The following is a 26,308-nucleotide window of genomic DNA, read 5'->3' as shown; positions in this document are numbered from 1 at the left end:
CCATGCTTTATTCCATCTCCCTAAGCTGGGAGGGAAAGTGGTGATGCAGGGGTGGCTGAGTTGAGGGGGAAAGCAGGTACCTTCTAGCTCAACAGGTTTCTTGTAGGAACTTTCTGCCGTATCCCCAATTTACAGATTCCGTCCAGCCCTATTCCCAGCGCTCCGATCCAGCGACGCCTTAGCCTCTGTGGCAGTGTGGCAGGAGATTACGGTCTGTTGAGCTGTGTGCTTCCAGAGGAGCTATTGGTGGAGATTCTTTCAGAGAGGATGCAGGTAACAGCAGCAAAGGGAGACACTAGCCACACAGGCCTGGGGGGTCTCACAGTGGTTCCATCTGGAATCCTGGGCCTGGGTCTGCACAATGTCTGCCTGCCAGGTGAGGAGTATCCTGTCCCTTCCTGCATAAAGGACCATGGCAAAGTTGCAGGTGGCTTTCTAGGGTCCCTTTTCTGGTGTGATTCCAGTGGAGAGCTAGTGTGGGCTAGAGTCCTGTGCACTTGGCTATTAAATACCCATTGCCAAATCACAATTCCTGGCCAATCACAATAAAGAAATGGAGGGACCATGAGCACCAGTCAACCTCAGTTTTCCAGTCTCTAAAATGAGAGTACTAATGACACATTTATTGCAGGCAATTTTATCACTACTATCGTATTATCAATTCTTGTTCCATCATTGTACATTTATGTACTTTATGAAATATTGTAAACTAAAAAAAGTCATGTTTTTGTCACAAGGAGTTTATAGATCAAATGCTGACAGTTGTGAAGACTGCCAAGGGAATGGGGAGAGCAAAGAATTGACGAGATGAGTGTGAGCATGTAAAGTTACCTGCATTTAGGCTCTCTTGTAGCTGGCAAACAAGAATTAGGGTTTCCTACGGTGCTAAGGAATATGGATCACTTCGAATGAGCTCCAAAAATGTGGAGCAGTAGCTATAATCTAGTTCCAGTCATCTAGCAGGATTCCCATAAGATGTCTTTTGCAAAGATGGTTGTGAAGTAACCCAGGCTCCACAGACAAAGAGAGGGTGGAAGTTATATTTTGATAAGAAATGCAGCTATGCTTGAGGGCCACAGTGGGTTGTAATTAGTGGTGATGCTTGGGGGAAATGGAGAAAGGCCAAGGAGGCAGCAGATCTGCCAGAAAAAGCTGTGACTACCAGTTAAAGGGCCTGGGGGCCCCCTCAGGTCTCCCCCTCTGTGTCCCAGTGATACATAGCTAGACAGCAATAGCACTGAAATCCTAACTGGCATTATCACTGAGGTGGGGGAGCCCAGGTGAGAGTGCCCTGCAAGGAGGCTTCTTGACCAAAGCTGGCTTGGGTGCCTTAACTCCCTTTTCTAACAGGGCAGAATGAGACTTGGTTTGCTTTCCAGCAATTCAGTGGTGCTTCAGCTGATTTTAGCACCCCTTTACTTACTTATTTAGAGCATTTGTACCCCACTTGTCTGCCAAAAAGTTTCCCATAGTGTCTTACATACAAGGGTAAATGGAACAGTCCCTGCCCACACAGGCTTACAATCTAAGAAACACAACGCACAAGGAAAAAGGGATAGGGTGAGAAGAGGGGAAAAGCAAACTCAGGCACCACTTCTTAAATATTAGTTCTCAGCATGACCAGCTGTTATATGAACAGTTCAGGGGCCGGAGGTGCCTTATGACGCTGTTGTTGTTGTTGTTGTTGTTATTATTATTATTATTATTATTATTATTATTATTATTATTATTATTATTATTTTGCAAAGCTGATGGGATGAGCCTCCTGCTTCCCATCTCTCTCATGCAGGCAGCCTATCAGCAGAGTGACTGCTGCCAGGTGACTCCTGCTGCAACAGGATCTGTGCCTGGCAGTGCCCAAAGCCTTGCCTGAGCCTAACGGGGATGTGCTTTCATTTCCCAACAGCTGAGCGACTGCTATCGTGGCATGGTGTTTGATGGGCTAGATACCTTGTTTGCCCGCAGCATGGCATCGGCGCTTGCCTGTCTACTCAAAGCTATCAACAACAGGCGCCACATCTATTTTGTGAACCTGTTCCAGGACTTTGTTGCTATGAAATCCAGAGAGAAGGACAAGCAAGAGCAGGAAGGTGAGGAGGAGGAGGAGGAGGAGGAGGAGGAGGAGGAGGAGGAGGAGGAGAGTTGGGAAGGTGGTGACCCCTTGCTTAGCCCAGCTGTTCCTCTTTGCTTTGCTTCCAGTTGCTGCGAATCAGGGATGGGGGAGAAATTCAATTTTGTACATTTGGTTTACAGGCTTTCCATACATTAGGAAAAATCTTCATTTGCCCCGGTTTTCAACAATTTGGGTTTGTTCCCACAAAAAGATGGTTTCCTTTAAAAACTCAACAATCTTGGGGTCTTGCTCAACAACTATGTGGGTGCCAGGAATTTAACTTTGTGAAATATGGCAACCCCAAGTGTGCATAAAAATGCAAATATAAGGGAACGTTGCTTTGCAAAAATGTGTTTTAGGCAAGACTGCATACAAACTTATGAATATTAGGAAGAATTAGCAGTCAAATGTTGTTGAATTTTCATGAGGATTTGTTTTTTATTTTTATTTTTTAAGAATGCAAAATCATTTGGAAATGTGGAAAACAAACTGAAGAGTGGAAAGATGAGAAATGGAAATGGAGTGATTCACCCCTCCCTACTGTATATAGAACCCAATCATTCTCTCCCGGGATTTTAGCTTAATGCTACTGCTCAGTTTAATTTGCAACTCCCCATCTTTGCTGCCCCCACCCCCTGATATTTGCTCTGCAATAAATTTAATGGGTTGGGGGCATGGGTGGCATGAGGTATTGCCACTTGCCTTGGATGTGGCTCCCCTGGTAAGTTTCTGGTGTCTTTCTTTCTCTTTTGTCTGCTTGGAAGAACGGGAGCAGCAGGAGGCCATTGCAAGAGAGAAGATTCGTCTTCAGGAGATGGATGAAGAGGAGTATGATGCTCTCACCGAAGAACAAAAAGTCCAGTTTGATCATGAACTGTTGCTGGCCCTGCGTGAGAGGAAAAAGAGGTCAGAGCAGGCCTGGGAATATACTCTGTCCTTCAAAGAGGGTGATTGTCACTGTGGGCGGTGATTGTAGAGTTAACCTTAGGAATGGATGTAGTCTGCTGGTCATTTCCATTATGATATTTGCTGATCTTCATCCTCTCATTGTGGCTTCTTTCCCCAGGAAGCGCATGCCCCCAAGGGTGTTTAAGCATGTAAACTGGGGGAGATGTGGGCAAATAAGCATACTTTGAAAGGTTCAAGAAGGAGACCCTAAACGCTGAGCCAACATTCAGACAGCCCAACACACTGCAACCAGAATGTGGTGATGGCACCAAATCCCCATAGTTTCAGTTCCTGGAACTAAGAGTTCAGATTCCACCTCAACTTCCATATCAGAGCCCTGGTGACTCAAGGCTCCAAAATGGGCTTCAAAGGGCCAAAATGACTCTGATCTGCCAAAGGTTGGTTGGCCCATGGTGCACCTGATGACATAATGAACTGCTCAAACAGCCTTCCTATATAGTCTTCCTAGCTGAAGAAGGACCTTTCTGTTACAACAAAATCGAAAATTCTTTCTAGTAGCACCTTAGAGACCAACTGAGTTTGTTCCTGGTATGAGCTTTCGTGTGCATGCACACTTCTTCAGATACACTGAAACAGAAGTCACCAGATCCTTAAATATAGTGGGGGAGTGGGGAGGGGTATTACTCAGAAGGGTGGTGGGAATGGGTGATAGGCTGATAAGTGTGGAAAACCTGTTGACGACTCTAAACGGCTGCAATTAGTCTTGCAGGGAAAGGCAAGGGGTGAGATGGCTAAAGATGGCTTTGTTATGTATAATGAGATAAGAATCCAATGTCTTTGTTCAAACCAGGTTTCTCCATGGTTTTAAGTTTGGTGATTAGTTGCAATTCAGCCACTTCTCTTTCCAGTCTATTTCTGAAATTTCTTTGTATCAAGACAGCTACTTTGAGATCTTTTATAGAATGTCCTGGGAGATTGAAGTGTTCTCCTACTGGTTTCTCTGTCTTGTGATTCCTGATATCAGATTTATGTCCATTTATCCTTTGGCGTAGGGTTTGGCCTGTTTGTCCAATATAGAGAGCTGAAGGGCACTGTTGGCATTTGATTGCATACACAATGTTGGAAGATGAGCAATTAAATAGTCCTGAGATGGTGTGTTTGATGTTGTTGGGACCAGTAATGGTGTTATCCGGGTTTATGTGGCAGCAAAGTTGGCATCTGGGTTTATTGCAGGCTCTGGTACCAGTGTCCATGTTGAGTCCTGTTTTTGTATTATTATGGGTGAGGAGCTGTTTGAGATTGGGTGGCTGTTTGTATGCGATGAAGGGTCTTCCTCCCAGAGCTTGAGAAAGAAAGCTTTCTGTTACACACGCACACGCACACACACACACACACACACTTTGTACTTCTTACTGATAGCTGGGGAGGGAGTGGGAGAAGAGGGCAAGAGGTTTCACGAGGACATTCCTGCTCATGGTTGGGGCATCCTAAATTGCTGGTCATCCTGGAAGCCATACTTCTCCCATGCCTAGTCACCTGGGTTGCATTTGCCTGGCACCGGAGGCCTCTCAACCGCAGCCACTTGCTTCCTTTTTAGCCAGAAGTAGGGGCAGGAAAGCCTCTGGGCCCTTTTGAGTACTCTGAGATGGCATTTGGTGCCTGAAGAGGCTAAGCTGATTCATACTTGAAGGGTTGGAGAGAAAAGCTTGATTTGGGGAAGTTTTTCAGGCACCTGGGGAATGAATCAAGTTCCTGATTTTCCTGTGTGCCATGCATTGAAGGGAGCAGGAGAAGCTGGCTCGGGAGCTGGAGGAGAAGAAGCACCAGCAGGAACTGGAGCGCCTGCGGGAGGAGGAAGAGATGAAGAGGAAGAGCAAGCGCTACAAGAGGGAGGCAGCAGTGGCCAAGGAGAAAGAGGAGGCTGCAGCAAAGAAGGGCCAGCAAGCAGGCAAGCAAGTAAGTCCCAAGCAGCCCTTGAACCCAGTGGTTCCCCCATGGGTGGTACTTGCCCCTCTCCCCGGGGGACAGTGGGATTACCTAGAGGCAAGGGGGTGGCAGGGCAGTACTAGATGTATAAACGACTATCAGATTTTGAAAACCTGGTCTCACTGGACCAAGTTAATCAGTTTTGTTGAAGTAGTTAAACCAAATTTCATTTAATTTTGAAAAAATGTGCAGTACATTGTTACTATTCTGAATTGTATTGTGTTTTTATGTTCCTTAGTGTGTCGTGCGAACTGCTATTCTGAATAAAGCTTTTTATAGGGTAGGGTAGGGGGCACTGGGGATGAGTTTACAGAACCAAGGAGGTAGGGGCCCAAAAAAGTTTGGGAACCACTGATCTAGGGGCATGTGGCTGATGGAGAAAAGAGATAAGATTCCTATGGCTAAGTGATGCATCAGCTCATGCCAGGGCACTTATCTCCACTTGGCAGCATCCGGCAGTTTGATTGGCTTTGTTTCCTGAAGCTTTTGTACTAGTGACCAGGTTGTGGGGAAGTAGCCTGTATTTTTGAGGAATAAGCCAAGTCCCAGGTGGCTCTCATCATCATCGTCGTCATCGTCATCATGCTGCTGGGACACTTGGATCCTTTAGAATGCTTGAAAGGGTGGCTATTTGGGCTCCTTGCTGCAAGGCTGAAGCTATGTACTTGACAGGCTCTCCTTTTTTTCTTTGGTTCTGCCCTTCCAGAATGCTCCAGTGCCTGCTTTGAAATCTGATGGGAGGCTGAATGAAGGGATCGAGCGGAAATCATCAGCCAAGGAGCGCCCAGAGTTGAGTGTCAATGACAAAGATGAGAAGAAGAGGAAAAGTAAGGCGGGCCCACAGAATGGTCAGCCAGGAGCTGCCCCACCTGCAGCCCAGGAAGATGAGGAAGCCGAGAAGGAAATGATGAGCGAGAGTGAGAAGAACTTGGCTCTGAGGTTCAAGCTCTACGAGGCCAACCAGAAAGACATAGTCCAGATCCTGACCTTCTGGGACAGAGTTCAGTTGATGCAGCTGCTGCCACCAGGCTCTGAAGAGAAGCAGGAAGAAGCAGAAGACCAGCGGCAAGCACCCTCGGGCCGCAAAGGCAGGAAGGACAGGGAGAGGGAGCGCCAGGAGAGACTGGAGAAGGAGAGAGCAGAGAAGGAGCGCCTGGAGAAAGAGAGAGTGGAGAGAGAGCGCCTAGAGAGGCTCAAAGCGATGGAGGACAACAGGGCTGGAGGGCAGGAGGGAGAAGGGGAACCAGATGTGGGGATCCCATGCTTGGAGTTCCAGGTGCTCAGTTCTGAGGACTCCAGTGGCAAGAGGATCCTGGAGAGTGGCAAGCTGCCAGATATCGTCCAGGTGGGGATCCTCAGTGATTTTCACAGAATGTGGGTTGGACTCCACACACCAGAGAAATGGGGATTATTTTAGTGGAAAGGACCCTCTCCAATTTTAACAAGCGTGTAGAAATTTAGCTGGAGGGAATGTTACAGATGTGATGGAATCCTGAAGACCTCAGTTTTCATTTAGAGAATAAGCATGATTCTAGCTCTCATAGAATATTAGTTTAATTGTTTATGCACAGCACAGGCAGGTCTTCAGGCAGGCAATGGCAGTTTGAGACAGGCAAATGGCTAATAGTCTCAATAAAAGAATGGCTAAAAGATCCAGACATCCTTTCATGCCATCTTTCAACAGCTATGGTGCTGTGGGCAGCTGGTCTTTTAAATCCCCATTTTATGTGTGGGAAGGATGCAGTTCCACTTAGATGCCTCTAGTCTCCCATGGCTGATACTAGGAAGAACAATATGCCTCTCTGCCCACTGGTATAAAGAAAGAGGCAGGTCATTTCATTTGCATTTTACAATAGCAGCATTGCAATGAGGCCTTAATATAGCTTTCTCTCTTGCTATAGATCTTGAATGGCTTGGGACTGGGTCCTTCTGGGCCACCCATTCCTCCCACTGCCTGTTTCTCTGTGATCCCATATCCAGAGAAGCGGGCCGCACCAGTTCCTGGAGAAGCTCTCAAACATTTCACCTTCCTCTTACCTGAAGATCCAAGTCTGGAGGAAGACAAGAAGGAGACTGAGAGTATCTTGGAGACTTCAGTGAATCTCCCTACAGTGAAGGTAGAGGGCCTCTTTGCTCCTTCATGGGAAAAACAGAACCTGAGAAGGGGAAAGTCTGCCAATAAAGTTTCATAATGCCATTGTGATCAGGGAAGCTGGGTTTGTTGCCTGGGTGACAGAACTAAAAAAATGAACCCCTTCTCCATCCAGTCAGGTCTTTGGGTTCCTCTATACGTCTGCTTGTTTTCTGCTTGACCCATGCTTTCTAGTCATGGATCTGCCTTTTCCCCACTGCTTTCCCCCAGAAAACCTGCTCTTTAGTGCTGAATCAGAGCAAACGTCAGTCCACGGAAAACCTGATTGCTGTTTGTTCCAAATGAGCACTAAACCATGGGTTTTCCTGGGGGGAAGCGGTGGGGCAAACAGAAGTATTTGTGAGCCCTCTGTTACACTGACCAGGTCAGCATGCTGACTAAATCAGAGGTAAGGCTGCCTTAATTGCCAGGTGTGTGAAACACATCACATTGAATGGAAAGGAGCACCCCCCAACTGTCAGTGACTAAGGGAGAGATGTCAGCATTTGGGGAAGACAAAGATGATGTTGATCCAGAATGAGACTTAAGAAAGCAAAAATCTTTTCACGCATAAAAAATACTAAGATTTTAAACTAGACAACAGTTCTGACTACTAGACTTAAGTTGCAATCACATACTCGCTTACCTGAAAGTAAATAATACAGAACTCAGTGGGCTTACTTCAGAGTAGATATATTCAGGATTGTACTGTAAATAGTGTAGCGGGAACTGAATCTCTGCAGACTAAACAAGATTTATAACTGGTAAAAATGTAGCAGTTGTTTTACGTAATAGGTTTTGTGGTCTAATAATTACTGATCTTTTATGATCTGTGATCACTAATTGTTAAGCTTGAGTAACCTGGTGTTAAATAAGGTTCTACTAAATAAATAAATTTCTCTTTTTTGGATAATGGAGTAGCCATTTTTGTTAAAGCTTCTTGGGATGTTTAACTTATAAATAAAATCTGCTAATTATGTGTTGAGTGTTTAAAATAAATATCATGCAATGATCTGTATTGATGACTCCCTTTCAGAAAAAAATATTTGCTTGTGAAGAAGACTAGGCAGGGATGCCCCTTTGTCACCATTTGCTACTTTTTCCATGGCTCCAGAACCATCCACAAGATCCATAAGGGGAAATGGAACTCCTGGAGGAATTACACATATAGATTAGATTTGTAAAATAGGTATTTATGTTCATGGTGTTAGAAGGCCTAAAGATTTCTAGTAGTAATAGTAAATCTGGATTAAATAGGGGGTGGGAATGAGAAATGGGGGGGGGACACAGCATTTTGATGAGGACAACATTGTGTGTGTGCCATGAAAACCTGTAATCAGCAGCAGCAGTACATAAACAATAAGCTGCCTGCTTCTCTCTTTCCTCCTGTGTTTCTTCTGGGTCTTAGGAGGAACAGACAACCCCAACCCGAGGCAAGGGCAAGAAGGAGAAAACCGACATAACCCGTGAATCTTCAAAGGATAAGAAAGGCAGCTCTCGTGGCAGGAAGGGTACTCATCCTACCCCTGGTGCAGTAACAACTCTGTCAGAGCTAGATCAGGGTGGCCTCACAGGGGAACCATCTACTGAGAAGCTCTGCCGGTAAGGGAGAAAGAAATAGGGCCTGGGGCATGTCTCACAGCAAACAGAAAGCACTTGTGTGCCTCTGACTAACCAGGGCTGGGGTGCTCCTTGAAACATTGGCTGAGCAGAAACCAGAAAGTGAGCATTGCATACTGATCTGGTGGGGGTAAGGGTGGGCAGAACTCTGCTCCTATGATCCTTGCATACCCATATACCCTACCCCAGTTGTTTCAAGTAGACTCTTTGTGCTTTGCATTCTACAGGTTGACCTGCTTTCGTTGGACGGTCCCTGCTAATGGAGAGGTTACAATGCGCCTCCATTTCTCTTCCACCACAACAGGGTACTTTGATCAGGTCCTAAACTTTGAGATCCTGGGGACCCAACGACAGTATCAAGTTTTCTGCAGGGGTGTCTGCACATATCCATCCATTTGCCAAGATCCTACGTAAGTGCTAGGAAAAGGGCACTGCCTAGTTATATGAGCCTTCTGGGCTAGGATCCAGAGCTGGCCTGAGAGATGTGTACCTTCACCGCCTTAAAATAAAGCTGCATCTAGTACCCAGCAGAAAGGTATTCTGCAAATATGAGGTCCTGGCACAGCACAGAAGAGAGAGGCTGCTCCAAGCAGATAACATGTCTCCTGCTGATGTGGCTGCAGACACTGGCTGAGGGCTGTGCCCTTGACTGCCCCGTGAATCTATGGGTCTCTTGCTTCCCTCTGTGGTGAATTCTGTTTTCTTTCTGCTATGGCCATGCTGGGGGTTTGTCCACCTTTGATGAAAGCAAGAAATGGATTGGATGAGAAGGACAGGAAGTAGTAATAGTCTCAAGTCTGAACATTTCCTGCCTAATGTGGATGATATTCAAGAGAAATCCAATTCTAAATTTCTTAGACTATGGATTTCTCTTGAATATCATCCACATTAGTTGACAGTGTAAGATTTGTCTCATCTTGGCACCAAGGCCAAGGGAAATGACTCAGTAGTTCACAGGCTATTTATTTGAGGGGCATGTCTGTATTGTCACCCCACCCCCACCCCCATGGGTGCTATGCCATCACATGGGTTGATGTTGCCACCTGGTGTCCAAGGCAGGAAATGTTCAGACTTGAGACTATTACTACTTCCTGTCCTTCTCATCCAATCCATTTCTTGCTTTCATCAAAGGTGGACAAACCCCCAGCATGGCCATAGCATGGATCTCCTTCCAACAGGGATAGTTGCCCCTTCCCTAAGGGACCACCTGAAGTTCCACCGTTGCAGTCTTGTTTATCCTTCCCCCATTGCACACCTCCTGATGCATTTCTTCTTCTTTCCTCCAGGATTGTCTTCCCGCACCGTGTAAAGAGCGTCAAACCCAATGACATAATATCCAAAAAGTACATCATGAATTTGGGGGTCTTTCACTTTGGCCCCTTGCTGTGTGGGAAGTCAAGGGAAAAGTAAGTGCCGGTTGTGTTCAGCATAAAAAGACAAGCAGTTAGCCCAGAACTTCAGCAGTATTGAACTCACTGGCTGACAGTATGCCAGAATTGTTGAAGTGCCCCCACATGAGCTAGAAACCTGAATGCTGGGTCCAAGCCCCATGATCAGTGGTGAACAATTTTCAGTGCAAAAACAAGCTTTCCAGGGTCGTGAAATGATTCTTCAAATTATGCCAAACAATCCTCCACTTTTGTGTTCTCCATCCTGGCTGTAAAAGAAGGCGTGATTCCATGATTCAGGTCTCCTTTGAGTGCAAATTGCTCGGTCTCCACAGGATGTTGCCTGCTCCAGGCAAACATATCTGAGCCAGGGAACATGGGAAGTGCTTTAGTGTTAGGCAGTGCCTTGTTATGAGAGGCAAGTGTAGCCCTGCTCTCCCTTGCAACTCCCAATGTAAGCTATTCATCCCTACAGGTACAAGGCCCTGCGATACCCCAGTCACTATGAAAAGCTTACCATCTTGAACATATCTCCTTTGGATGCGGAAGTTCATTTCTTCTTCCAGTATGACTCTAAGGCAGTCACATACCTCTTCGACCCCCCTACCATGACACTCAAGCCCAACGAGAAGCAGGTAATGACACGAGGCGACCATTGTCTGTAGTGTGCATTTCACACAAGTCAAGGTTTTCCAGCTGAATGTGTGTCATCCTCACTCCCCAGGAGCTGACAATTTGGGCTTATCCAACAGCCAGTGGTATATTTGAGGACAGCATTGTCTGCTGCATTAAAGAGAATCCAGAGCCTGTAATCTTCCGGGTCAACTGCCAAGGAGTTCGCCCAGAGCTGGAGCTAGATCGCCGGCTGGTGCATTTTGAAAAGCTCCTATTGCACAGGTAGATTCGGCTGCTTTGACCAGTCTCCAGTTGCTTCCTCTGCTTTAAGTTCCTTGAACTGTTTTGCCTTTGTGTCTTCATGGAGTGATTGAGCATGTGGCATTTGGTGGGAATGTACTTTCCTGGCCAGGATAAGGTCCTTTGGCTCTCTAGCCTTTGAGACCATTATTTCTTCAGTAGACCCACAACTTACATGGGGATTATGTTCCAGACATAGCACATAAGGCCAAAATCACATATAGTCAAAACACATTGGGTGCAATAATGGATGGGATTACCAAAGTTTTTTTCCTGGACTCCTGCCCCCTTTAAACTTTTTTTTGCCAAGCACGTAAAGCTGAATATGCACAAGTTACATTTGCATAGGTTGCGGGTTCAGTGCATTCCAAGTTTACAAGCTTCATGTTATTTTTTATTTTTTATTAAATTTGTATACCACCCTTCATCTGTAGATCTTAGGGTGGTTCACAACATTAAATACTTTCTGGTTTGCTTGTTGTTTTAAAAAATACATTATAATATGGAGAACCCCTTCCTAGATTGCCATTTTTGCTCAAGGGAAAACATCCACAGTTTGCTTCAGTTCTGGATGTCATGACATTGGAAGAATATATTACCTACTTGAAGATATGAGACAGATTAGTCTCAAAATTCAGCAGCGATCATACATATCTATATTTGACTCATCAATTGGCAAAGGAAAGGAACTGCTGCCTACCAATCAGCTTCTCTTTGTCTTTTTCATAGGTGCATGGTCTGAAAAGATGAGCTATACCTAGCCATGCTGCTAACACTTCATTTAGAATAAAAGGCAATGCAGATTTGGGGAATCCTCTTTAAGTGAAACAGCTGAGGACTTTAAGGGGCTAGAAAAGTTCCACGTGCCCCATGACTGCTAGTTCTTGCTTAAAACAAAATTTAAAATTATTCTACCAATTTGTGGGAATTCTGCAAATTATTTTACCTGTGAATAATTTAAGTGGAAACCTGATAAGCTTGAGGAAATCCAGTCAAATACTACTGCACGTAGGCAGGCTCACAACATTTTACTGACCTTGTGCAGCAGGTGTCAAGGGCACAATCTAGAAAAGGCTATAGTTAGTATATTAGTTTCTGATACAATAACATGCAATTATATGATTATGGGGCGGCTCTAGTGGCAGACTGGCATGGCTGGTCATCTGCTGAGGGCGTACACATCAGTCAGGGGCTCACTGAGAAGAACCACCTGGACTTGCTTTTCTTCACCGCCATCGCAGCCTGTTTACTTGTTCACCTGTCTTTTGCTCTGACTCAGGCAAAGGTGCTGTTGAGAAAGAAGTGCAATAGATGCCACTGTCTGCTCTTTGCAATGATGATGGAGCAGCAGCAGCAGCCAGAAAAAATGGCAAGGAGGAGGATTACTTGCCCTAGTGAGGCAGGGGGAAGGAAGGAAGGTGTCCTGGGTCATGGCAGGCATTTGGCTAATAGCAAAACACCCATCCTGTGAAAGAGATGTTGGGTTTTGTATGAGAGTCCCATTTCCTATCAACACATTCCAGAACATAGAACTGTTGTTTGCAGAAAAGATCCTTCTTTTGCTCTGCCTGGACATTGTCCTACTCCTGCTCTCACTGCCATCCCTGCCTGATCAGGGTTGGTGTCTCCAACTGCTTCAGTAATATCATTGCTAAAGTAAGCAGAACCAGAAGGCATTGCCCTCCTCTATCAACCACCAAATTAAACCTCTGCTATGGGTGCTTTGGATGCAGCAGGAGTTTGAGACATGAACTTTCACCGTTGACCTCTGAGCTTTCCAGGGTATCATACAGTGTATTTCTCTGCACTAAGTGATGTTTGAAGGGCATGTAAACTGTGAACATGTAAAACTGAAGTTGCTGGCCCTGATTATTCAGTCAAGGCTGTGGGCAAATGAATCCTCTGCTCAGCCATTATGCGAGCTACAGCCTGAAACTCAACTGGGTGTCATTCTCCAAAAGATGTTCCCTTACTTTTGCCATATGAGTCATGGCCACTTTCCCAGTTGGGTGAACATGATCTCACCTGCCCAGCATAAAGAGGCACAACAAAACTCTTGTAGCCCCCAGAAAACGATGCTGCTTTGGCTTCTCTTGTTTCTGCAGAAAGGAGACAAAACCACTCTACCTCAAGAACTTCACTCCTCTGCCTGTTGCATGGAGGGTTAGCGGCATGGAGAACATTGGTGATGATTTCTCTCTTGCCGTTGATATGGGTGTGATTGAACCCTACTCGGAGTACTGCCTGCTAGTGAACTTTAGGGCCACAAAGACACTCAACATTAAGAAGGCCATTCGCCTAGAGGTGAGCATTCCTTGGCAGCTACAGTCCAGTAGGTTGGGTCTTGCATGCTGCCACTTTTCCTGGTTTTGTTTTGTTTTGTTTTGTTTTGCAAAAGCTTGGGAGTGTCTCTGGTCCTTGGGGCTGTAAAAATATCAGGGTGGTGCTTACAGGAACAGCCCTGTCATTTGGCAGGATGGGGCACCTGCCTCAGTTGGCAAATCCCGTGGGGCAGCAGTGAGGTGTTGGAGAACAGAGCTGTGTGTGCGACATTGTCTTCCCTGCACCCCCTCACTTGGCATGCTGTCCCATCAGTCAACCATGTTGAAGTTCATTCCAGGGGATACTCTGGTCAGCCTCTACATGTGGAAAGGTGAGGACCCCATTTTGTCCTTTGCCTGAAGCAGCATAAAATATTGGCCAGGCTCTGGGCACTTCTTTAGTTCTGTGGATCATTTGGTGTCTAGGGCTTGAACTAAGACCAGAATCAACTTAAAAGTTACACCCTGCTCATTTGCAGAATATCATTTTTCATCCTAAACTGTAGTAAAACATTGATGGAAATAATGTTTTTTTTCTGATTGCTTTTGAGTGCTGCAAGTATCAGTCATACTTTTATTTGAGACCAGATAATTGTAAGTTATGGCAACAAGAATGTGTGTGCAGATAATAGTGTGTTGTGGAACTCTTCACCAAGCCACAAGCCCTCAGAGGGTTCTCAGCCCCCTCTCATATTCTTCTGTGCAGACCAGAGATTTGGATAGCTCATTTGGCTAGAATGTGGTGCTGACAGTGCCAAGGTTGCTGGTTCAATCTTGAAGGAGACAGCTGCATATTCCTGCATTGCAGATGGTTGGACTAGTCAGGCATTGCCAAACCTGGCCCTCCAGATGTTTTGGGACTACAATTCCCATCATCCCTGACCACTGGTCCTGTTAGCTAAGGATGATAGGAGTTGTAGTCCCAAAACATCTGGAGGGCCAAGTTTGGCCCTGCCTGGACCAGATGATCCTCAGAGTCCCTTCTAAATCTATGATTCTATGAGATATCTGTGAGGTATCTTAACTATCGCTAGAGCCTTCTCTAGTCCTGCTTCTGAAGGATTTCTTTCATCAAAATCTCCCTCTGTCCTTTCATCACCCCTCCTCTTCTCTCCCTTCCTCAGGATTCTCTGCTGCTTATAAAGCAGAACTGGCCACTCTGCTTGCTCTGCAGCTCTGCTTCCCGTCACCACTCCTCCTATAGGCCACCTGAGCTTAATTACAGCCAGCTGCTATGGGTGGGGAGCACTGCTGTCTCTCCCATCTTTACCACACATATGTTCTACTGCTGGGATAAGGCGTGGCTTCCCTCCTCCATTTTCACAAAATTATTTGTTCCCTGTGAAAAGGGGGCAGGGAATTGTTCCCATTGTTGGGGGTGCGGGTAGCAGTGGCTTACCAAACATGACAGAATATGACATGGCTGAGGGATTTATTTATTGTGCTTTTTAAAACATGTCCTAGGCTCTTATATCAACCACAAGGTCTAGCATCATTTTCATTGAATTCTGGTCCAGAAAATATGGCTGTGTAGGCTACAAATTTCACCCAGCAAAGAGTGATCCTAAGGGAGCTCAACAGGACTGTTGCTTGCTGTCATTTCAGGTTTCAGATGTGGAAAATATTCTGGGGATTGTCCAGATTGAAAACATCCAAATCATTGCTGAGGCCTATGATGTTGCCCTGGACATCAGCTTTCCCAAAGGTGGGTTCAGCGCTTCCCAGCCAAACCATTCTGAACTGATTGCTTACTGGAAAGAATGCTAAGTAAGGGTGGGCAGTCAAGAGTAAAGGATCAAAAGGACAATGAACCAATACTGGAAAACTAATAAAAAAAAGGACAAGGAACTTAATTCCTGGCCTCCCTAGACAGGACTTCCCTATGTCCCTTTCCTACAAATTAAACTATGCAACCTGTAAGAAGAGCCCTGAAGCAGGATCAGACCAAAAGCCCATCTGGTGTAGCATTCTGTTCCCACAGCAGCCAATCAAAGGCCACTGAGAAGCCCATGAACACAGCAAAGCACAATAGCCCCTGCTCTTCCAGCAGCTGGGGGTGTTCAGAGTCATGCTGCAGGAGTAACATATAGCCACTACGAGAGCCGCCGCCACTGCAGGGGCATTTCTCAGTAGATAGGTCTTTCAACATGGTCATATGTTATTGCTTCTTGTGGCTCTCCCCTTTCAGAGAAGCAGACCCTGACAGGTGTAGGAGCTCCTGCACAATGTAGATAAGTCACTTTGGGAGTGTGTGTGTGTGTGTGTGTGTGTGTGTGTGTGCACAATAATGGTGCTTTTGAACCCTTTCCTAAATTCATCCTGTCTCACCTGGGACCTTGTTATCATATGATTGCCTGGAGTGCAGCCTTCCACTACCTGCAAGTGGACTCCAAGTGTTGTTGGGCACCCAACTTTCAACAGCCCCAGCCAACATAATCAGTGATCAGGGATGATGGGAGTTGTAATCCAAAGCAACCTAAGGGCACCAGATGGGGGAAGGCTTGGACTTCCCTTTTCTCCATCTTTCTTTCCTCCTTTCTCCATGCTTACCTGCTTCATCCAAATATATTCATCTCCCCTTTGCTCTCAAAGGAGGAGTTTAATTGCTTTTAAAAGGCAGATAAAAAAGAGCCTTGCTCTTCTGGCTGCATCATGGATAACAAAGCTTCTGGGAGAAAGATATAAAGAACTTCAAGGCAGAAACTGCCCTCTGTGAGATGTGCTATGGCATCCTACATCACTCCTTCCTTAGTACTCTACAGCAATTGCAGCTGCTTCCCTTCCCCACCCCTACTGCTGCCAGTGTAAGGGTTGTAATCTACCTGGTCCTGCCTGTGACTTCTACTCCTAAGGGTGGGAGAATAGCAGTGAAATCCAGAGCACTCATGACAATGACTTTTGGCTGCTGCAGGTACAAATGGTGGTGTGGAGTTTGGGAATATTAAAGTCATGGATGAAGCTAAACAAGTGCTGTCCCTGAAGAACAAGGGAAAATATGAGATTGGGTACAGGTGAGCTCTATTTACTCTGAAGGCACCTTCTGTTGTGCCCTTTGTCTCCTGTTGGCTTTATTAGCGTGGACTGAAGATGGTGCACTAACATTACTGCTGTCAAACACCACCCTCTTCCTCCTCAGTCCTTCAGAGATGAGTTATTCATCTTGGCTTTACCCTAATTGTAACCCAGATTCAGGTCATTCTACATTCAGGGCTTCAGTTTAAGTAAATTCTTTGTATTTCCAATATCTTGGCCGAGGACTTTCCTTATGGTCTAGGTATTTTGGAGGCAGGAGCAGAGTAAGTGGCATTCCTTCATCCAAGCGGCAGCCCACACTTCCCACCCACACTTTAATTTGGGTTTTCCTGATCTGCAGTAAGGAAACATTCCTACATAAAATCCCCTGTTACCCAACTGTGGGTGTACTGAAGTATGTTGTGTGGGCAGGGTTTTTGTGTGTGAGTGGAGTGGTGACATTTTGCTGAGAGTTGTCTATCACCACCCCTCCACTTCCATTGGCAAGCTGATCCCTGGTGGGCTGCTGATGGAGTCAGACATGACACTCTCTCTTTTTTATGCTGTTTTGTGCAAGTTTCATGTACTGGAAAATGTGTAACTGAAAAATAAATATAAAAATGGCTGTGCACAGGCAAACCAATACCTGAGTGCATGGCCTACAATGAATCTCAGGTTTCCAGTACCCAGGGAGGATGGAGAAGTTCCAGTTGAGGGGAGTAAACAGCACAACATCCCATCAAGCTCCACCCACTAATGTGGATGGGAAACATTGAGATAGAGTTCTATTGAAATTGATCATGTGTAGATGAAAGTGCACAAAAGCGTACATGGAAAAATGGGCTCTTCAATCCACAGGCTCATTGACACAGACTCATTGTGTGCACAGCTCACGTTTTTCAGGGGTCATTATATTCGTTTAAAATGGACACAGCTGGCCACAACCTTTAGGGAGATTGTTTCAGTGTCTCTTCATTTTCTTACTGCCTCTAGCTTTAGTGTCTGCCATGATTCTGGACCAGTGCTGAGGAGTCTTTGTTTTGTCCTTGCTCTCTAGCTTTGTTGTGGAATCCACAGATCATGGGATGCCCAATGTGACTCCACTCTTCACCATCACACCCCAGAAAGGGAATTTGGGTCCCAATGACCGTCCCACTTCAGTCCTGATACTTTTTCGCTCTGGGAGGGAAGTGAAAATTGAAGAGAAGCCTATTCTGCAGTGCCACGTAAGAGAGCTGGCAAGAGCTGGCAGTAAAGAGGCCTTGAAATGCCTTCACTGTGTATACTTGAGTATGTGTGTGTTTGTACACGGCACAGGGACTTGGTGGCTAAGCAGTGCCTTCTATGCATAGCTGCTGCTGTTACAGGATCCTGCTTTGCTTAGGTGGTCACTCCAGAAATCACCATATGAGTGGAGAAGCCTTAGCAGTCAGCCTTTCTACCTACCAAAGAGACAAAACAGGGAAAGAAGGCTCAGAGCCAGAGGACTGGTGGTGGTACAATGATGAATGGTCAAAGGAAGAAGAGGGAGCAGACTGGGAGGAGGAGGTGTTAGGAGCTGAAGAGGTGACAGGGTTTAATGAGCAGAGAGTGGCTATGGCAGAGAGCAATCCAGACTCAGAGGCAGAAGTGTGTGTGTCAAAAGGCAGAGTGAAGGCAGGCTGCTGAAGAAGCTAGGGAATCTCGCCCTCCTGCTGTGACCAGCTTCCCTGCCACTTGTCTCCCAGAATATGAAAATAAATGAAGAGGGCAGAGCAAAGAGAGACAAGATGAAGGAGGCATAGAATGCTGGGGAAGGAACTGGGAGAGGAGCGGGAGAGAGAGGTGGGGAGGTGGTGACCTTTGGCCCTTGCAATTGCCTCATTGGGGTAAGATCTACTGCTGTGATCACTAGGCCTGCACTGCTTTATTCTTTGACTAAAGAGTGCCTCCCGGCAGGGAGTCTACTCTTGTGTCCAGGTGGCTTATTCTTGGAGCGCTGGCTCTCTGACTGCCATTCCTTATGATGACCCACATGCATTGGAACAGTTATGTGATGGGAGGAGCCAAAGGAAACCAATCTTTCAGCAGAGTCTGTGCTGGGGTGGGGCATGTTTCCCACCTCTCCCTCTGCAGCTTCCAGGTGGGAAGAGAAGAACAAGAGGCTCACCAGGGCAAGGATTTGGATTGTGGTGGTTTATAGCCACAAGCTGGAACTTATTCTTCTGCCAGCCTAATCTCTTGTCCTCTGTCTAGGTTATTGAGCCCAACCTCTGCGAAGGAGGAGAGATCATTGCCACCATTCCCATCAAGGTGTCAGTGCATTGCATGTTTGCCAAATACAGCATCACCCCTCCATCACTCATAAACTTTGGTCCCGTGGTACTCAATTCCCGGAAGACCAACAGCTTCACCATTGAAAACAAAGGGGTCCTCGACTTTAAGTATGGCATCTGCAGGCTAATCCGAGACGTGGTGATCCCACTGAGGAAAGGGTGAGCGGGCAATGGGGGATTATTATTTTTTTGGATTTTTTTTTTTTTTTTTGAGAGAGGATGGATTTGGGCTCTGAACTTGATTGCAATTTGGAGTGCGTTCTCAGGCAAGGCCAGTGTGGCCATGCAGAATCCCTTTCCTTTCAAAACCTCATTAGGTTCCAAAGAAGTATCATAAAATCCAGCCACTGCAATGAGGCAGCATGTTTCCAGTGTAATGAAACCCTGAAGGTTTGCTGCAGTTCCCCTACCTCCTAGCCTAGAAGACTCCATGCTCTCCTTTTCACCCTCCATTCATCACCTGACACACACCATCTAGCTGTGACATGAAGTCATTTGCCCCTCTGCTTTCACCACTTCCTCATCAGCCTGATATCACTGGCCCCATGCCAGCCAGCCAAGGACTTGCAATTCTTTTGGAGGTGCCTGTCTGCTGGTGACTCAAACTTTGGGAGCCTCTGACATGTGTCTCTTCATGACTTTATTCCCAATAAGATGTATATTTCAATTCTTCCCGACCGCAGCTGTTGCACATTCAGGCTCTGGAGTGGTGGCTGGAGTCTACACCCCCATCCAGAAGTATTTTGTTTCCACTTTCTCTTGCAGAATCTCTCATGAGAAGTCCTCCCGCTCTAGTGATGTCCAACTTGGCCGGGGGACGGCTCAGCTGGGAAGGCAAAGCAAACGCACAGAATCCATGCAAAAGGATGTGACCATGGTGGTGCAGGTAGGCAGGGGCCTGCTTCCCCTTCATCCCCATGAGCTCTGGGTCTGGTGCCTGGGTCTCTCTTGTCCTTTCTAGGCTCCTTGGGAGCCATTCTTTCCTCATTCTTTGTCCTTCAGACTTTCTGGCTGTGCAGGGATAGTGTTTCCTATTGGATAAATGTGAGACATCTTACTGTTTTTGGGAGGTGGGATGGGAATGGTATTGCCAAATATGTTATTATTTTCACTTATTTATACAAGCAACAACAATCAGTATTCAGCAATTGCCCCCCCCCGAAAGCACCAAATGTCTATTTAGTTACATTTAATGTTTAAGTCACTTAAGTTTTTAAGAAAAGGTATCATTCTACAACTCTCCGTGTGTTCTTGGAGGCCTATATCCATGTTCTGCTGATGTTGCCCATGTAATAAAACTATGCTGGGTTGATTGAAAGTTTTTTTTTTTTTTTGGTCTGTTTGACTCTCTTCTATGTGGGTTGCCAGTTTGTCCATTAATATTAAGTGCCAGAGTTATCTAGAGTCTTCTAATAACTTGCTGGTTTTCAGTGTTGTAACTTTGTGAATTGCATCTGTATGGGCGTTACTGTTGTTAGTTGCTTTGAGATGCTTTGTTAGAGACCAATGAATGAATTAAATGAAGTATCTAAACAAGCACATGTGCGCCATCTTGGCAGGTGCTGTGCTCAGGGAAGGAAACCAGGGACAGGAGGCAGAGAACAGCATTCCTTGGGAACAGCCTCTCCTTCCCCAGGTGTTCCACATTAATGGGCTCCAGGAAGGAAGAGCAAGTAGGGCTGGATGCTCTGATTTGGTCCTCAGCTTTTAGCATCCTCAGCATTGGGCACACTGCTGCACCTGTGTAAGATTTGCCAAGTGCAGCTTCCTTATGTTGCCAACTGTCTCTTTCACCTGCTTCTATAGGAAGCAGACACAAAATAGCTGGTGCAGCAGTGGAGCAAGGCTTTTACCTGCATTGGTTCAGTGGCAGCTGTAGTGAAGGCTGCCTCCTGCTTGGGCTCTCTCCACAGGCTCGCTTCTCCCTTGGCATATTCACCGTCTCCCCTGGATTTGGAACCATTCCTCCTGGAGGCCATCAGACCATCACTGTGGACTGCATTGCAGATGCAATAGGGAAATTTGAGGAGTACATGACCATAGAGATCACTGACCGAGACCCCGACGACAACCCTGGTGGCATTCAGTACAGTCTGCTTGCAGAAGCGTGTGTCCCAGGTAGGTGATGGTAGCAGCTCTGGAACCATCACAGCTGGAAGGAGAGCTAATCTCTTGAGCCTCTTTCCTTTTGCCTGCCATCTGCAGGGAGGGAGGAATTTATTTTGTCCTGTGATATTATTCCAAGGTGTAGCCCTCCCTCCCCTGAAGCCCTGTGAAAGGAATGATAAATAATTACTTTTGGAAGAGTTGCTTAATCTGTAATTAAGTTGTCCTTACTGTATTTTCCCAAGGTTTTGTGATGGATGACATGGGAAGCATTTTTGAGGAGCATCGGATCTGCAACAGCAACAACCTCAGCCAGGTTCTGAAGACCATAGGATGCGAGTGTGTGTTTGTCACTGATGAAAACAAGTTCATCTTCAATAATGTTTTGGTTGGGCACCAGGCAGTTGCCCGGTTCAAGATCTGCAACACTGGCCGAATCCCCTGCGATGTGGTTTTTAGCGTAAAGTCCATCTCTTCCAAGGTGAGAGCATCTGCTGTGCTGTGGTGGTTTTGTGTGGTAGCTGCTGCTGCTGCCGCCGCCGCCACCGCCACTGCCACCTCCACTGCCCTTTAGATTGGGAGATGTCAGGAACCCCCCCTTAGGGCTGCTGGAGAAAGCGAAAGAGCATTATAATTACCGAGATCCTCCTAAATTATATTCCAGCGAGGAGAGTTCTCAAGGCGAAGATTCCTCCTCCTCCTCCCCCCCTGCATTCCTCAAGTGATGAGAGGCCAGCAGAAAAAGGAAGGAGGGGTAGAGGCGAGACGATGAAGCAGCCTTATGGCCGGGGGGGAAGGCTGGGGGGAGGATCAGATTCCCACGCCCAGAAGCAGGGAAGGGAGGGGTGCACATCGGATCCCACGCTGGTTTTGCTGGGCAAGGAACAGGAAGTAGTTATTCCTGGGATCTGTCTAGTCAGGGATGGAAGTGTTTCTTTTTGCTCTCACTGTACATATTTTGAGCACAATAAAGAACTTAGTTTAGAAGGTCCTGTGTCTTGGCTTCACTCATGAACAGCCACTGAACCTTCTTAACAGGAGTTAAGATTGTATTTATTTAACCTGGCTCCTGGTGCCCATCATGGGTTTCTTTTGCAATCTTCCTAATGTTCCTCCACTCCCACTGCTAGCTTTGATACCATGTTTTTATTTCCCCCTGCCTGACTGCCTACCACAAAACAGATTCCCTTCCTCGTGCTTTCTGTAGCCAGTTCCCTGCAAGGGTTGGCTAGGGCATGTAAGTTAACATGACTGCAATGGGAACACTTGAGCATGAGGAGGATTCGCTTTCCCCATCTACATTCTCCCTGCAAGAGTGTACGTGGGAATGAATGGCCATGCCCACCATTATGCACTTCACCATATGTGGCTGCATATGGTCCTCAGGGGTAAGCAAAAAGTTTGCCCATCTCTGTTTAACCCAAGAAATCACCATGTACATAGCTGAAACAGAATAATATCATTGGTCTAGGAATTTCATGTGGAAGCTTGTTATAGAAATACAGGGAAGTCCTATATGATTGCCCCTATCATAGCAAACTGGGTCCATGGATAAATCAGTCATGGCAGCATTTGCTGCATTGGCAGAGCTGGCGGCAGCTTGTAAGGCTGCCCATTTATGCCAAAGCAGGCTAACTGCCAGTCCAGAATGCCACAGCTAGACTGGTGACTGGGAGTGGCCACCAAGATCTTATAACACTGGTCCTGAAAGACGTACATTGGCTCCTGGTATGTTTTTGAGCACAATTCAAAGTGTTTGTGCTGACCTTTAAAGCCCTAAACGGCCTTGGCCCAGTGTACCTGAAAGAGTGTCTTCACCTCCATCGTTCAGCCTCGACACTGAGGTCCAGCTCCGAGGGACATCTGGCAGTGAGGTTACAGGGAACCAGGTAGAGGGCCTTCTCGGTAGTGGCGCCCACCCTGTGGAATGCCCTCCCATCAGATATCAAGGAAATAAACAACTATCTGACTTTTAGAAGACATTTGGGAAATTTTTAATGTCTAACGTTTTACAATTTTGTATGTGCTATAAGCTGCCCAGAGTGGCTGGGGAAACCCAACCAGATGGGCGGGGTATAAATAATAAAATTATTATTATTAATTATTATTAGTCCAGAAAGTGTCGTTTCAGTCTCCTCACCCTCTTATTCAGGGAGGGGGCTTTCTGTGAGTGGTTTTTGAAGCTTCACTAGCTGTATGATGTTTCTACAGTCCAGTGTTCGGATCAGTGACATCTTTGAGCTCCACCCAGTGCGGATGTGCATCGCCAGCCGTTCACATGCCTTCACAAGCCTGACCTTCTCACCACAGAGCATGCAAAACTACCAGTGCATTTTTGAGGCTGCTGTTGATGCACCACCCAGGTATCCCAGTCGTGGATGATGGAAAGGTGGTGGCTCCTTTGGGCCATCTTCTAGACATGTACCCATGGACAATGTGTTCCCTTGTCTCTTACTTTCAGTTTGGTTGCAAAGTCAAGGAATTTATCCTTTGAGGTCACTGGGGATGGCAACCTCCCTCAGGTCACCATCATGCGCCCTGTGCTCCGCAATAAGAAAGGGAACCCACTCCTACTCTTCAGGAGGCTCCTGTTGGGCCATACAGAGACCCTTCCTCTGGTCTTTAAAAACTGTGGCAGCATCCTAGTCCAGGTAGGCAAATTTGGGCATGGCAATGTTGCTCTTATGTGGTCCAGAAAGTGCACTTATAAATATTTTTCTAAATAAATAAATAATGCACATTAAAGTGGTTTACAGCAATAAAACAAAAATAAATAAATAAATGAAAAACCATATGAAAAGTGAAAAAGAGGCATCAGTTACAGTAACCATTGTGGAAGAATGTATTGCCTGCATACGCCTGGGGAAATAGGAAGGTTTTCAGCAGTCATTTAAAAGTCAGTATGGAAGGGGAAGCCATGGGCTTTTTTTTTATACATGCGGGGAGGGCTTTTCACTTTCTTCCCACCACCCCAGTCACAGGGACAGCCATTCTAAAAGCCCTGCTCTGATTTGGTGCTCCTGAGATCTTTGGGACCATATATGAGAGAGAGAGAGAGAGAGAGAGAGAGAGAGAGGTTCCACCACCATCACCTGACCTTCCTCTTCTTATTTCTTGTTCTTTTTTCCACTCTGCCACACATCCCAACTGAGGGCTAGCCCTTGAGGAAGCAGCCCCTGGCCACCATTGCTGCCACTGGGGTGTGCCGCTGAGTGAGGCTGCCCAGGAGAATGGGTGGATGGTGGATGGTGTCCCTCCCCAGGGTGCCTCCTCTCACTGTTGTCCAAGTAGCTTTCCAATTTTTCCCAGCTGCATTCTTCTTCCATGTGTTTTTGAAGCGACCCAGGGTTCCTTCTTCAAAGGGCTCAAAAGCTGCCTCCAAGAGGCTTTCATGAGTGTCTGCCGGGACACTAAAGCTACCATGCCAGAGCCAAGGGGGAGAGGGCGGTGCAGGACTGACTTAAATATCTTGGGAACAAGATCTGGCCTGGAGGTCAGCAGTTTCCTATTCCTAGTTTAATGAATTAAAGTGTTTCATAGCAGCATAGGCTGAATTGGTTACTTTAAACATCTGGATGTTAAGAATTTACAGAAAAGGCTGTCAGGCAAAGTTCTGCCTATTTGATAGTATTCCAAGGTGTTGTCCGGGTCTAAATGGTCTCCCAGGACTCATGGCTGTGTTGCTGTTCTTGTTTTGTCCCTTTCCCCAGCTGTTTCTCAACATTTCAGATGAAAATTGTGCTTTCACTTTGAAACACAGACCCACTACCAAGTGCATTTATATGACTTCTCAGAATGAGGAGAATGAACCCAACGAGGGAGGTAAATGACACATACCTGCTACCATGGCAAGGGCGCAGTAGCTGTGGAAAGGATATGGGTGGGTGGGGCTCCCTGTGGCAGTGGCTGCCTTTTAGGCCCTTGTCCAGAGCACTGAGACGGCTGTCTGAAGAAAATGCCTGCAGAGGTGCAACTGAACGTCTCATAAACAAAAAGCAAAGGAAGGGCCCTTTCTTTCTCCCCAAGATCTCTGGGCCTTGTGGAGGAGGGATTATGATATTTTGGTCTCCTATTTCCTTTGTCCTTTCATAGTCAGGAAACCTCACACGGCCTCTCTTGTCCTGCACAATGGGGAATCTGCTGAGTTTGACGTGGTTTTCCAACCCAGCTTGGCCCAGCGCATTGAAGGACTGATCCACCTCTCTATTGTGGACAATCAGTACGAGGAGACCAGCATCCAAATGGTGGGTGAGGGTTACCAGGATGATGTTGTGCTGGACAACATCCACAGCTTGATTACGGAGACTGATTCTGAAAGACATCTGGAAGAGAACACAGCCGAGGGTGAGAGAAAGGGGAGGTGCTTCAGTGAACTGGGGGTGGGACCGCTGGCAATGTGTGACAAATGTTGCCTTGTTTAGGGATCCTCCCAAAAATGTGCTGGCCATACCTAGCTGATCACAGACTAACAGTTAATTGATGCAATGGATTTCCTCAGAGCAAAATCTTACCCAGAACTTGAAGATTCTATGCTGGGATAATAGACAAACAATAATTATTCATGCATGGACAGCTCTCGAGGCCAACTTAATTTTTTTATGTTTCAAGAATATAATCCTATTACAGAATAAAAACTAGTAACTATTCACAGCTGATGCATAAGTAGACCCAACTATCGTGGTAAACATTCATGATGTGAAGGCTATCATATTACTCATTTTTTATTGAAAATATTTCAATTAAAGAAAATAAAGTGGAAAACAAGAAAAATGAAACAAATGGTGCACAAAAAGGAAAAAAAACCCACTATAATGACATACATACTTATCTAATACAACCCCTGCTAGCGGCATGCCACGCCCCAGGACGCACGCCATGCCACTGCAGGCGGTGCGCTATGCCCCTGGGACACGCGCCAGCCCCACTCCCGCCTGCTCTCATAGATAGTCCCTTTCTATACAAACATTAGAGTCCCATACATTCTAAATATTATATTTTGTAGTATAAGACACAATTTTAAATTCATCAACACCTTTGCTACAGAAGTTGATTTCTATATTTCCTAAGATAAAGAAAGTAGATTTATATCTATTTGCTGCAATACTTCTTCATACATATTACTACATTGTTAAAAAACAAAACATAGGCAACTTTTTTTTTAGTAGTATCCCATGGCGGGCCAGATCCTGAGCCCTTTCTCCCCCAGCAGATCGCTTTGAAAGGTTGGTGATGCACTGAGGAGATGGAAGCAAACTTGTGAACTTAGAAACCTGAGTTCTAAGCAAGATGGAAAACAAAAGCAGGCAAGCAGCTCCAAACCGTGGTTTGCCAGCTGTGCATATGGACGTTCAAACCATGATGTAGGTTCTTAACATTCAGTGCATACCATGGTTGAGTGTGGTGTTTGAATTGAGCTAATGGGCGAAGGGGCTTCAAGGATCAAGAAGGCAAGTGGGAAGTAAGAAGCTAAGCCTTGCAACAATGTTTTATCA

The 26,308-nt window shown here is 46.1% G+C and overlaps 1 protein-coding gene across 1 annotated transcript in view; it reads left to right on the top strand.

Annotated features, from left to right (window-relative positions):
- The window catches only part of HYDIN (HYDIN axonemal central pair apparatus protein), a 136,685-nt gene that overhangs the window by 84,659 nt on the left and 25,718 nt on the right, over positions 1-26,308 (top strand). Inside the window, exons 41-63 of the mRNA XM_033158672.1 lie at positions 136-273; positions 1,907-2,090; positions 2,878-3,019; positions 4,804-4,978; positions 5,715-6,353; positions 6,910-7,125; positions 8,548-8,741; positions 8,987-9,169; positions 10,046-10,165; positions 10,623-10,782; positions 10,872-11,044; positions 13,168-13,366; positions 14,989-15,088; positions 16,295-16,394; positions 17,453-17,621; positions 18,631-18,869; positions 19,476-19,596; positions 20,624-20,828; positions 21,062-21,297; positions 23,028-23,179; positions 23,278-23,467; positions 24,527-24,638; positions 24,909-25,160. Coding sequence (XP_033014563.1) covers positions 136-273; positions 1,907-2,090; positions 2,878-3,019; positions 4,804-4,978; positions 5,715-6,353; positions 6,910-7,125; positions 8,548-8,741; positions 8,987-9,169; positions 10,046-10,165; positions 10,623-10,782; positions 10,872-11,044; positions 13,168-13,366; positions 14,989-15,088; positions 16,295-16,394; positions 17,453-17,621; positions 18,631-18,869; positions 19,476-19,596; positions 20,624-20,828; positions 21,062-21,297; positions 23,028-23,179; positions 23,278-23,467; positions 24,527-24,638; positions 24,909-25,160 — 4,399 coding nt within the window. The remainder of the gene's footprint in view (positions 1-135; positions 274-1,906; positions 2,091-2,877; positions 3,020-4,803; positions 4,979-5,714; positions 6,354-6,909; positions 7,126-8,547; positions 8,742-8,986; positions 9,170-10,045; positions 10,166-10,622; positions 10,783-10,871; positions 11,045-13,167; positions 13,367-14,988; positions 15,089-16,294; positions 16,395-17,452; positions 17,622-18,630; positions 18,870-19,475; positions 19,597-20,623; positions 20,829-21,061; positions 21,298-23,027; positions 23,180-23,277; positions 23,468-24,526; positions 24,639-24,908; positions 25,161-26,308) is intronic.

This window comes from Lacerta agilis, chromosome 8, assembly GCF_009819535.1.
Source record: "Lacerta agilis isolate rLacAgi1 chromosome 8, rLacAgi1.pri, whole genome shotgun sequence".
Lineage (NCBI taxonomy): Eukaryota > Metazoa > Chordata > Lepidosauria > Squamata > Lacertidae > Lacerta > Lacerta agilis.
Note: the sequence above shows the minus strand (reverse complement) of the source record. Positions and strands in the feature narration are given on the sequence as shown.